This window comes from Peromyscus leucopus, chromosome 13, assembly GCF_004664715.2.
Source record: "Peromyscus leucopus breed LL Stock chromosome 13, UCI_PerLeu_2.1, whole genome shotgun sequence".
In the NCBI taxonomy this organism is placed as follows: domain Eukaryota; kingdom Metazoa; phylum Chordata; class Mammalia; order Rodentia; family Cricetidae; genus Peromyscus; species Peromyscus leucopus.
Window position 1 is genome coordinate 46,894,283 of NC_051074.1, and position 12,661 is coordinate 46,906,943.

General features: G+C 45.2%; 1 protein-coding gene across 1 annotated transcript in view; it reads right to left on the bottom strand.

The window, feature by feature from the left end:
* Positions 1–895: 895 nt before the first annotated feature.
* The window catches only part of Pth2r (parathyroid hormone 2 receptor), a 68,467-nt gene continuing 56,701 nt past the window's right edge, over positions 896–12,661 (bottom strand). The window contains exons 11-13 of the mRNA XM_028886723.2: positions 5,987–6,125; positions 4,084–4,125; positions 896–2,233 (exon numbers count right to left, since the gene is read on the bottom strand). Coding sequence (XP_028742556.1) covers positions 1,841–2,233; positions 4,084–4,125; positions 5,987–6,125 — 574 coding nt within the window. The 3' untranslated portion in view covers positions 896–1,840. The remainder of the gene's footprint in view (positions 2,234–4,083; positions 4,126–5,986; positions 6,126–12,661) is intronic.

Consider the following 12,661-nt stretch of genomic DNA (forward strand, 5'->3'; position numbering starts at 1 on the left):
AAAAATGTAACTTAAATGTAAAAAAAATGATAGAAATGACATAAATCAAGCATTTCTATAGAGTATTTATGTCATAAAGTATTTTTAATATTTTTTCTTATCTACCATAACATCTCTTTGAAGTAGACTGATCGTTCCTACATTTTTAAATGGGCCAACTGAATTATAAAAGTTTTTTTCATTTTTAAAATGAAGCTATGTTATAGAAGTCTGCATAAAATTAGTCATAGAACTGAACTAAGTCTGTGACTCAGCTCATGATGGCTCTCTCCTTGCAGGCAGGCCACTCAGGTAGGCAACAATGCAGAGTTGAATTGGGTGAGTTAGATAAGCACCGTGGCATCTTCATAAGCTGAATGCAAAGGAAATGACTCCAAGCTACCACTCAGAGAAGGAAATAAAGGAGAAATGTAAGTAGAGGGGCACCTACGTCATAATTAACACCACTGTGTGTTGTTGAAGTCATTCAATAGACTGAGAAACAGCAGCTCCAACTGTGTTGTTTTAGTTCACAGTACACTATTCTGATGCCTTTTACATAGATTTGTCTTTGACATGAGTGGAAACTTTATGAGTCAGACACTGAGATAAATTGCAATACAAGGTCTTGAAGCATGCTCTACCCAAAAGGAATTCATTAAATTATTTCATTGGTTAGTGGTGTGTGTGTGTGTGTGTGTGTGTGTGTGTGTGTGTGTGCACATGCATGCACATGCATGTGCATGTGATAGTGATTGTAAGTGCATGAGACTTGGAGTCAGTAGATTACATCTGAAAACATACTCAACAACGTCAGGTAAATAGATTCACCTTGTGAGTCATTATAAAACACAGTGACAGTGGTAAAAAACCTACTCCAGAATTTGCAGCGAGTCAATACTTGTAAACACCCCAGCAGAATACCTGCTCTGTAGTATGCATGCAGTAAATGTTTTCAGAACTGAAATGTCAAATTTGGCAAAACATGGGAGCTATGGGCCAGGAGCTGCCGACTTGGAGAAAGAACATTTGGTTGCTTCTCAAGAATTACATGCAATGATGAAAGGAAATTTTCTTAATGACCAAACATATCTTTAAAACAAACTTTTAATTTATCCCACACACCATCTGTAACTTAGCAAACAACAGAACAGAAAAAGGCAAAAATGTGGTGTGGGTTAGCCTCAGTATAAACAAGCCCACACCGAATCAGCTTTCAAACACAAGGTCACTGACTGAGAAAACTTTTGACTTGTCATGGTTCACAAAAAGAAGAAGAAGAAGAGCAAGAGAAGAAGTTGGCTCATCACACAGGGGACGTTCAAAGGAAGAACAGAGTGGTTTTCTTTGCTCCTAGAATGAATCATAACTGTCAGAAATGCATCACTTTATTGTGTCCAGTCCATTGATTTTCCAGTGTGTCCAAGAATTTGTCTTCCAGTGTACATTCTACAGTTGCTCCAGTACATAGACAAGATGAACACATAACGGAAGTTCATTAAAATGAGAAAGATAAAAATCAGTGATTGCTTTAAAGGAAAACAATGCAAACTAAATGGTCTTTATCATATTCAGGGTGATATTTATGAGAGAAAGGTAGAGCCAAGTGTTCGAAACCTTCTCTATGCAAAAGAAGCAAAATAATAATAACCACAGAGAAATTATTAATTTCGGAAGGAGTAATGCCAACATAAGATAATAAACTACCCAATAAATATCCTTTTATGCATGAATATTTATAGTAGCCAGCTGGTGGAGACTGAAAACGTTTAAGCAACACCTTCTTCCAGAATTCCAGTTTTCCGACTTAGGTTATCTCTACTACCAGATCTGCCAATCCGCTGGAGTCACAAATGGTGACTCAGATACGCTCGATGTGTCCTTTGCATCCTTCTGTATCTAAGGTGAATGCCACTGGCCTGGAAGACTCCCCCACTGGAATATCATCTCCCTGCCTCCCATGACCTTCTCTAGTCTCCTCGGGGGTGGAGTGTGGCTGGCAGTCCTGCTCAGAATTACTCCAGACGTAGCCAGGCAGAGTCACATGGCTGTCGATCTGTCTGCTGGCATTCTTGGTGGGTTTGCCAGAGATGAGCACCAGGCGCGTGCTTGGCCCCATCTGTGACTGGCTGCTGGTGCTGTGAGTGATGGTGGTGATCACCGAGCCGTACCTGTGGCCGCCACAAGGTGGCGTTCTTTTCCAGTCGACGGACAGATTCCACCGAGTCCACATCTTCTTCATCTCAGCCTGGACCTACAGGGCAAGAAACACGTGGTGTGTCAGAAACCATAAAGGAGCCCCATGGCCCCCTCGCCCATGTTATGACCAGCTTTGCTTAGATTTCAGTAATGAGGTTCCTCTGTGTGCCAGGGAGTCTACAGATCTGTGCCTTCTGTACACCTCAAAAAAACCTTCCCCATCAATGTTACTTTTTAGTATTTAAATGAGACTGAAGTGCCGCCGATACAAACAACAGCCTTATCAAAAGGAAGAAAGGGAATTCCAGGTTTGAGGGAAAATAAAAGATGAACAGTAGCAGTGGGAAGCCCAGGACTCTTCATGTGACAAGTCCATCTAAATCCTGCACGGAAGGAGGCACAAAGTCTCACACACCCTAGAGAGAACCTCAGCACTCTTGAAAGTGTTAGTCTGAGAAAACTTAAAGCTGCAGGGAAACTGCTGTTCACTCTAGCCAGGGTACCTGATAAAAGTCCCCCTAGCTCCTTCCTTCAGGCATTTGCCGCAAAGGACCCACAATTATACTGACAGGCAGAACTCTCTAGGGCCCAACAGTCCATTAAGAGGCTGAGGCTTCTGCTGCCCTGTTACTGTGGGAGGATGGAGCCTGAACTTAGCTGGCACAGCCTGCTTGCTAACCGCGACCCCTGCACCCCGCCTAGCTCTGTGCTCTTTCGCTTCTGACTCTAGGCTCCCAAACACCAACCTCCCAAATTCTCCATTTAAAAGGCTCTCTGCCTAAATGAGAACAGAGCTCAGCTCTTCCCTCCCACGTCTCGGGAGCTGCTGAATAAACTCTGTTCTCAGCACTGGAAGGGCTGATGTCTGACACCACCCGAGGCAGAGGAAAGCCAAGGAAGGCACTCGCGCTTGCAACACAACTGCCATATGGTCAACCTGCACGAGCCAACAGGAGGGAGGAAAATAAGGAAGGATAGAGACAGAGAAGCAGGCTCCGCAGTTGCAGTCTGACGAGGTGGAGGTTGGACTCCACACTTGCTACCCAAGTGTCCTTCCTACTGACTCTTTCCCGAAAGCACCGGGGGAAGCAAAGACCCAGGGGAAGCAAAAAGCTTGTAAGTTGGTGTCGCCTGAAGCCACACACTCATCTCTTCATCTGGGGTGAGGGGCGCGGGGGAGGGACCCTGACGTACTTAGCCCTGCTGCAAATTAAGGTAAAAATAACACAGCAGCAAATCGGGATGGTGCATTGGTAAGTTTGCCACTCAAGCTCCTTATGTAGAGACCGACATCCCACAGAACCCAACGTGCTCAGAAGTCTCTGGTGAGCTACTGCAGGAACGAGGGTCCTTGTCCTTCTGCGGCTTGGAGCAAGTTGGAAATTTGAGAGAAAAAGGAAGGCACCAACCCACGCAACAGCAGTGATCACATACCATGTGGTTACTTCTTTCTGGTGACTCCCCAATGGACTGAGACGGTACCGTCCTCAGCTTGTCATGAAAATCTTACCTGTTTTAATTGAATTTAATTTCTTTTCATTTAAATTCATTCTAAGGAAAGTAGTTGATGTGACCAAAAGTTTCAATATTAACCAGAATTGATTTAGAACTAAGTAAAACAAGAATCGCCCTCTTTAGGAAAGAAGTCAGGGTTGTGGGATCGGTCTCTTAGGGGTGAGCTCCCCTTGCTTCTGCCTTCCATCATGGGATGACGTAACAAGAAGGCCCTGGTCAGGTGTGGCCACCTTGACACAGACCACTCCACTTTTAAACCTGTAAGAAGCAGACCTCTACTCTTTATAAATTACTAAGTTTCTTGTGTTCTGTCAGAAAGACATAATGTGGATTGAAACAAAAATGAATTTGGTATTAATCTTCAGAGGTCCCTGGTGTCTTCAGACCTACCTCTCCGTTGCAGTAACAGTAGACAATAGACACGAAGAAACCCTGCAGAGAAAAAGAGGCTGTGAGCCCTCTGGCAAGTCGTGAAGACCACAGCAGGAAAAATATCTTGTATCAAAATTCACCCACTGAAAAGCTGACTTTTGACGATTTCCTCAGAAAATTACACCAATTATTTTCTCCTAATATTTCCAAGTGTTTGTGTTTATGTTGCATTTGTTTGTGACCTTCTTCCCTGGGTTTCAGCCACACCGAACAACTGAGTGAAATACTCGGAGGTCCACAGAGAACCTATTATGTGCTTTCATTTAAGTTACCGCCCAAGGATCACATAAAACTCATCCCCTGCTTGGTAAAAATATGTTTATACTTCTTAAATGCTAGCAGCTACCAACATAGAATATTATATGCTAAGAGCACAAAGGACCTTTTCTTCACTCTGAAATATCCATTGAGCTTGCACACTGCGCTAAGAGTGACTCAGCATGACAGAGTGAGACACAAACAGAACAGTTCTGGAAGAGCGAGACCTGGATAAAATAGAAGCCACCAGCCACAAGAGAAAAACAAGCCAATGAGGGTCTTATGGGTAAAATCAATGTTATAGGCAATAATAGAGCAGGTGTATTGGATGGGAGACTCAGCCACGACCCTCTCTGGGGCGACGTGGAAGCTGGTCAGAGTGAGAAGAGCAAGATGTCAACTGGATGAATGGGGGAGGCGCGCACTCAGGGAAAAGAGCTGAGTGTGACGCTCCCACACCCATTCCCACCTCGACCCCCGCCCCAGGTCCCGTGAGTTCTGTGGGAGATTCAGGGAGGGTCGGAAGGCTTCAGGCCACACAGGACTGTATGTGGCGGAAAACGACACTTGAGCTTGATGCTGAGTACAACAGGAAACCTTTGGATATTCTTGGCAAGGAAGTAAATTTTACCACCAAAGGTAAAATTTTCAGTTGTTCAGGCTGCTGGGAACGGAAGGTCCCTGGCCATGTGACAGAGTCTATAGCCTTATTGTGGCTGTGGGGAGTTGGCATGTTGCTGATGAAGAGCTCAGATCGTCTTGGTCCATCCTCAGTTCCCTTAAGTGCCATTCATTGCCCACCTTGTAGCAGACCTACGTCATTTTAACCATCAGGTGGGGGGAAAAAAGCCACTAGAATGTATTGATTGAGCAAACCACTAACTCCCACAAACCAAGGGCTGAGAACACTTCCAGGTCCCATCTGAAATCCAGAGTGGAGAGTCTTTGTCTTTGTCGTGGCTCACCTACACGATGTCCCCACCAACATCTTGGATAAACACACTCACAATTCCCTTTCATTCTGTGACTAGGAAACTTGTACATAATCACTTCCGTGAGGGCAGCTTCCATCTGTGCTCTCAGGCCATGCTCACTCCTGTCTGCCTCGAGCTCTCTGTTACTCCCTCTGGAATAAATACGTCACTCCAGTCAAGGTGAAGGGAAGGCGCCCGGTGAAGACTGGTCCACTGAGAGGTTACAGTCATCCTCTTTACATTGGGATGAAGCGGATGCTTCCTGTGTTTTCACTCTCCCCTCCCCATCACCCTTTTCCTCCTTCTGTCTTCTTTCAATCACATTTACTTTGCACACACACCAAAAAAGATGGACTCTGCCCTGCAGCAGTGCCGTGTTCTCCAGCAATGTGCCCCGTTATCTTGCTACCCTGGCTTGTCCCTGCGCCAAACAGCTCCAGACCGGTTCTCTCTGTGGTCCGAGCATTAACCTGACCCCTAGAAGGGAACACAACGAGAGCCGGAAAATAGTGTCCTCTTTCTGGCCCTCGGAAGACAGGTGCCTCGAACCAGAGCGAAGGGCAGAGAAAGGGGTCGAGGGAACCAATAAACACTGATGGCGAGCCCCGAGCCACAGCGCTGCCGGTCACCTGGAAAGAGTTGAAGAAGAGCTCACAGTACATGCGGACCTCCCACCAGAGCCCGGAGAAGGAGTGCGGCTGGCAGACGAACACGATGTAGTGCACACCGAACACCAGCACCAGGACCAGCGTGGACTTAGCCAGTTTCCTGGAAGAAAACACAGGGCTTTCTGTTAACCGACCTCAGGTGGCTTCGGGAGAAGCAGTTTGCTGCAAAATGAGTCAGGGACTCCCCGGCTGCCACTGTGCCTTCCTCTCCTTCCTCTACTTGCTTGTGTTATTTGTGGGTGTTGTCTTTGGATCGGTTGGGGTGTGTGTGTGTGTGTGTGTGTGTGTGTGTGTGTGTGTGTGCTCTGTGTGTTTGTGTTCTGTACTTGTGGTATGTGTGTATTTGTAGTATATGTGTTTGTGGTGTGTGTGTGTTTGTGGTATGTGTGTTTGTGGTGTGTGTGTGTGTAGTCTGTGTATGTGGTGTATGTGTATGTGTGTTTGTGGTATATTTGTTTGTGGTGTGTGTGTTTGTGGTGTGTATGTGTTTGTGTGTGTGTGGTCTGTGTTTGTGGTGTGTGTGTGTATTTGTGGTGTATGTGTGATTGTGGGATATTCATGTGTAGTTGTGGTGTGTGAGAGTGTATGTGTGTGTGTGTGTGTGTGAGAGAGAGAGAGAGAGAGAGAGAGAGAGGGAGGGAGGGAGGGAGGGGGGAGAGAGAGAGAGGGAGAGAGAGAGAGGGAGGGAGGGAGGGGGGAGAGAGAGAGAGGGAGAGAGAGAGAGGGAGGGAGGGAGGGGGAGAGAGAGAGAGGGAGAGAGAGAGAGAGAGAGAGAGAGGGAGAGAGAGAGAGAGAGAGAGAGAGAGAGATCTATGAAATGTATGCACGTGAGTACACGCGCTTAGGCCCTGGCACTAGCATGCAGAAACTCGAACAGGATGTTTGGTGTCTTTTTTTTTTTTTTTTTGAGACAGAGTCCCTCACGGAACCTGAAGGTCACCATTAAAGCATGGCCGACTAGCCAGTGAGCTCTCAGGACCTGCCCATGTCTGCCCCTGATGCTGTGGTTACAGGCATGTGCAACCATGCCCAGTTTTTACACGCATGTTGGGGATTCAAACTCGGGTCCTCATGCTTACAGAGCGAGAGTCCTCCCCACTGAGTCCTCTCCCCAGGGCTGCCTCCTGTCACCTGATAGTAAGTCAGGTGGTCGGTTCTCACTTCCTGTAATCAGTATGCCCTCATCTCATGTCTGTTCTTCTTGATGATAGAATGCTGTTTTTACAGAGTCGTTAAATGGTCTTTGCTACCATCCTAAGTCATCTTTAACTTCTGTGTCAGAGGCTTAATGAAGCATTTCCTCCATCGTACACCTGAGGTTCAGGGAACATCAGGGAAGCGAGGGCAGAAAATTGTCAGAACTGGAAGACCAGGAAGTCTGCTGCAAGACTGTGCCTTCCGTGTACGACAGGGAGGCTGCGTGCGTGAAATCTCAACCATATGGCTGCCTAAAGAAGACCAGAACAGTCGCAACACCAGTTGACACCCCAGCATGGATGGGGCAAATCCAATGAGGCCCCACCCCTGGATGAGGCACTATAGGCAATTAATGGCTGCTGAGAAAGAGAAAAATCAATCTTCCCCAGGGATGATCATCTGACTGGTTACCCAATACCAAGTGGTCAGCCCTAAAACCTTATGCACATGAGCAACAGTAAACTGATTCAGCAGGTTATATTTGTATATTTGTTTACTTGCAATAATAATTAAGAAATATTAATAATAATAACAATAATAATTAAGGAAAAGACTATGAATTTGAGATGGAGTGGAAGGCGATTAGAAAGGAGAGGAAGGGGAGAATGACATAAATATAGTACATTTATATAAAATTTTGAATTTTAATTATTTTTTTTAAATCAACTACTCTTGGGACACTTCACAATTCCTTATGAGCTACATGTGGTCAGTCCATCCTCTTATTCTGAATGTTCTGTCAAATACTCGGTTTCTAACTACCCATTGTTCTATTTAATTCTCTCTCTCTCTCTCTCTCTCTCTCTCTCTCTCTCTCTCTCTCCCCCTCCGCCCCCCCCCCCATCTTGTTTTTTGTTTGAGAGATAGGTTGGTTGGTTGATTGATTGGTTGCTTGCTTGCTTGCTTTCTTGGGATTTTTTTTTTTTTTTTTTTTTTTTGAGAAAGGGTCCCACTGAATGACCTTGGCTGGCCTAGAACTCACTAAGTAGAATAGCCTGACCTCAAACTCACAGGGATCTGTTCTCTCCCTCTGGCTCTGGCTCTGGCTCTGGCTCTGGCTCTGGCTCTGGCTCTGGCTCTGGCTCTGGCTCTGGCTCTGCTTCTGCCCTCTGCCTCTAGAATGCTGCAATTAAAGGCATGAGTCATCCCTGCCCTGCCCTGGCCTCATCCTAATGATCTCGTATATTTGAAGCAATCCTGAGTGTTCCAATGGGATGATGTGATATTTAGCTTTTGTGTCAGTTTGCCTAAGGATGGCATAGACAACTGGTAAAGCATTATTTTGATGTGTCTGAGAAGGTATTTCCAAAGGAGATATGTGCACAGTGGCCTACCCTCAGTGTGGGCAGGCACCACCAAGCACCTGGGGCTCACTAGTTAGTATTCAGAAAGAAAACAAGCACAGGCAGGCTCCGAGAGTTCAGAGTACCAGTCAGGTCCAACAGATCCGCTGCTTATCAGCAATGCTACCTTGAATGAAATGGACGAATGTGGAATTCTAAAACTGAAGGAACTGTAGGCCAGGCAAGGGAGGACTCAGACCAAAGGGATGGTTCTGACAGAACCAGAAGGCAAGGGAAAGGTCTACATGCTTCTTCTCTTCCGCAGCTGGAACACAGTTCTCCTGCCTTCAGCCTTCCAGGCCCTGTGGGCTCTGCATCTGGGATTTACGCCTGTAGGCTGCTGTTGGGTGTCCCTCTTGAGCTCAGGGTTACACCATTTGTTCCCTTGGTTGTAAGACTTTGGACTTTGTTCAACAGAGTCCTGCATCTGTGGCTTACTGAAGGCTTGTCACAGGCCTTCTCAGACTCCAGACTCACATGAACCAGTTGACCAAGAACTGTCTCCACATACCCACTTATCTGTAACTGCCTGTCCACCATAAATCTATCTGTATCTGTACACCTGTGAACATTCTGTCAGCCCTATTGATTCTGTCCTGAGAAAACCCTGTCCAGTACAGACAGACTTAGTCTAAAATGGTTCCCACTGATTCCACCTCTTGCTACTTATGTCCTTGTCCATCTTTTCCCTGAGCGTGGTCAAGTTGGAGGATTTCTTCTAGTAGATTAAGGCAATCATAGAATGCCATTTCCGTGACTGTGCTGCCTAGCATTCTAACTGCCACCTTCCTGTAGTGGGACATGCTGCCATGTGGGAGCTATTCTACTGAAAGGCTCGTGTGGCAAGAAACAGTAGTACTTGGACATCAGCTGACAAGCACCCAAATCTCCCAGTAGTCACATGCACTCAGATGAAGTCTCCCCCGTCCAACTTTCCCATGATGTCACCACCCTGACTGGCATTTCAGTTGCAGCCTGGTGACAGCCAAGCAGGGGAGGGGCACACAGATTCTTGACCTACAGAGAAGGAAATAGTCTGTAGCCATTCATCAGTCACCAGGACACCAAGTGCGCCATTGTCCAGTTTGGGGTTACTTTTGTTTGGTTTGCACTCTTGATCCAAGAAATTGCCAAATGTGACCTATTTCTTACTCATTTCTTGAATTTCCCCCTTTGTGAATCATTTACACCCAAGAACCTTGAACGACTTAGTTTTCCATCCTTACCAATCTCTCCTCTGGTTGCATTATTTATTTATTATTTTCCCTTCTTGGAAACAAGCTGTGTGTCGATGAGCCAAGATCTCACTAATCTAAGACTAAAGAGAGCTAGATTCGGAATCAAGGCTTGATGTTTTCTACCTATGGGATGCTGACTCATTTATCTAGTCTCAGAAACAGGGGAGCAGGGTCCACAAGCCTGTCACGGCTCTAATATTTCAAAGCTGTCTTGCAGTCTTCACTCTCGCTAACACACGATCCATCATAGCCCGCTTTCTGGAGGGCCCACAGGTTCGCATGGAGGTGCCTAACTCAGATGTCTGGAGCTGGCTGCCTCCTTCACTGTCCACAGTGTCTCAGCAGTGTCAGAAACATCTGCTCCCTTGGCACTGTTCAGCGGCCTACCCCTCACTCAGTTTCCCCTGTAGACTGCAGGCGTTTCATCCGCTGCTCTGAGTTCTCACTTGCCTTGCCTCCGGGTCCTTCAACCTTAGAAGTCCACATTAGTCCATTCCATTCAGGAGAGCATTGCTGATAAGCAGTGGGTCTCTTGGACCTGACTAACACTCTCAGCTCTCAGAGCCTGCCTGGACTTGTCCTCCTTCTGAATGCTGAGTAGTGAGCCGAGTCCCTGTGGCTTTAAGACTAGAAAGGATGCTGTGAACACCTAGGCATTTAGTACGGTCTAGTTAGACTCAGGAATGGCATTAACTACACTTGCACAGCCTTGAAACTCTTGGCTAACATCTCTCTGAAAAAAAAATTACATCCTGTTTTTAAGATGCAGTGTAAATCCCCCTGGAGAGTGCTCTCAAAATCAAGCTAACTTTGACTGCTCCTACTTTTGTAGCTAGGAACCAAAAACTAGGTTCAAACAAAAAAATTAAATCAGAGCAATGGATTATAAAATAGTCACAAATGCAAAAGTTTTGTCACCATTCAGTTTAATGCAGACTAGGGCGAAATTGCATTAGGTAATGAAATCTATTTGAAAGCCCGCTAGCTCTGTCCTTCGAGTTCCCTCTTCTTGTCTATGACTAAGCTGTTTTACAGTTCTGTAGGGATAAGGGATCCTCTACAGAAACAGTAACTGAGTTCATCTCTACTTTGTTGTATAACAAAGGACCACAAAGTCCCTGCCTTAAATGATATTCATTCCGTTACAATGCAGTGCTGCAAGTACAGATCAGCACAGTTAGGTCTTATACTCGAGTCTCTCAAAACTGAACTCAAGGTTTCAGCTAGGGCTGGGTTCACACCTGGACCGAGGGTTCTCTTGTCAACTCATTCAGATTTCAAAAGACCTCCACTGTATTTGTAGGGTTGCCTTCTGGCTCTCAGCCAAGAGTCCCTTGGATCTTGCAGGCTGCCTCTAGGTCCAAACCACAGGCTTCCAGGATGGAGTCTGTGTAATATATCCTAAGACTGACTAGCCCACTTTCCTTGTCATATAAGGGAACCTGATCAAGGAGAGAGCAACAAAGTCATCACAGATCTTGCCCACATTCAAGGTCCGGGTGACAGAGCAGGTATTACACATGGCACATACAGGATAGCGAAGGCTAGAGATCCTAGGGGGCATCATAGATATCTTTCTACCACAGTAATGCAAGTCATTCCCAGCCACTGAAATACAAATTGCATCTAGAAGATTATAGATGCCTCTGACTGTAGCTCTGTAGGTATTAACGAGTTTTGCAGTTTGCATCCATTTATCAATTCATTCCAGCATGCATTTCCTAACTATATGTTCTCTTTTGAACCAGGTGAAATGTTTCATCACCTCCTTCATTAACTGTGGAATTAAATAAAATGTTTGAACTGTGTTCATGTTTATATATTAGCCATGATTACATCCTCGTTTAGAATTTATCCTGCAGAGCATATGACTAGCAAATGTACACATAGGTCATTATCTGTCTATTCATAGCAGACTGAGCACAAGCAGCTCTGGGCATTTATGTTTATTAGTGTCCATATGGTCAGTCACACACACTCTATGGCTTTATAGCTTAGCCTTCTACAAAGATACAGATGTCTAATGAGATGATCTGGGCAAGCAGATATTGATATGGATCTTCTGGCTTGCTGGGAGTATGGTGATGATTCCAGGTACAAGAAAAATGCACAGGAGTCAAGTGTTTGTGGGACATGGTGTCCCATTTAGAAAACAGATGCCCAGTTCTCACAGTATCTAGCCCACATCATTCTCCAGGTAAATTCACACAGAAAAATCTCTAATATCCTTTGGCAAATCACTTTCTCTCTTTTCCTCACTTCCTCTCTCCCTCCTTCTAAGAGGGAAATGTAGCAAATGAAACTGCTATCTATTTTGCACCATGCCACTATAGCATCCTGCAGTTTCCTCGTTTCCTGTAAGAGAACTATGTTATCCATTCCCAGCTGAGGATAGAAGCCCAAAGAAGGAAAATAGCCATCCAAAATTACACCATAAGTGACTATTCACCTTTAAATCTGTATGTTTTGCTGTTGTACTGTGTTGGTTTTATCCTAAACATGAAAATACGATGTTTGTTAAGCAAAACCTCATATCTAATGATATGATATTTGATATCAGACTGAATGACAAGTTCAGTTAGAGGAAATATTCAAGTGTTCTCTTTCTTGAACTCTTTCACATGCTGTATTTTCCAAGTTCTGACAACTCCTCTTGCTTGTTAACGTAAATTAGAAGAAGGCACAAAAGACCAATTATTGGATATTGATTTGTTTAGTGATTTACTTAAAGCACCTGTGTGTACTGCCTATTTTCCAAGCACGACTTCACTTACTATCTGGAACAGAATGACCTGAAGGAATAGATGAAACAGTGGGTTGTTCTCTTAACAACCTGCTGACTGCCACATATGCTACTA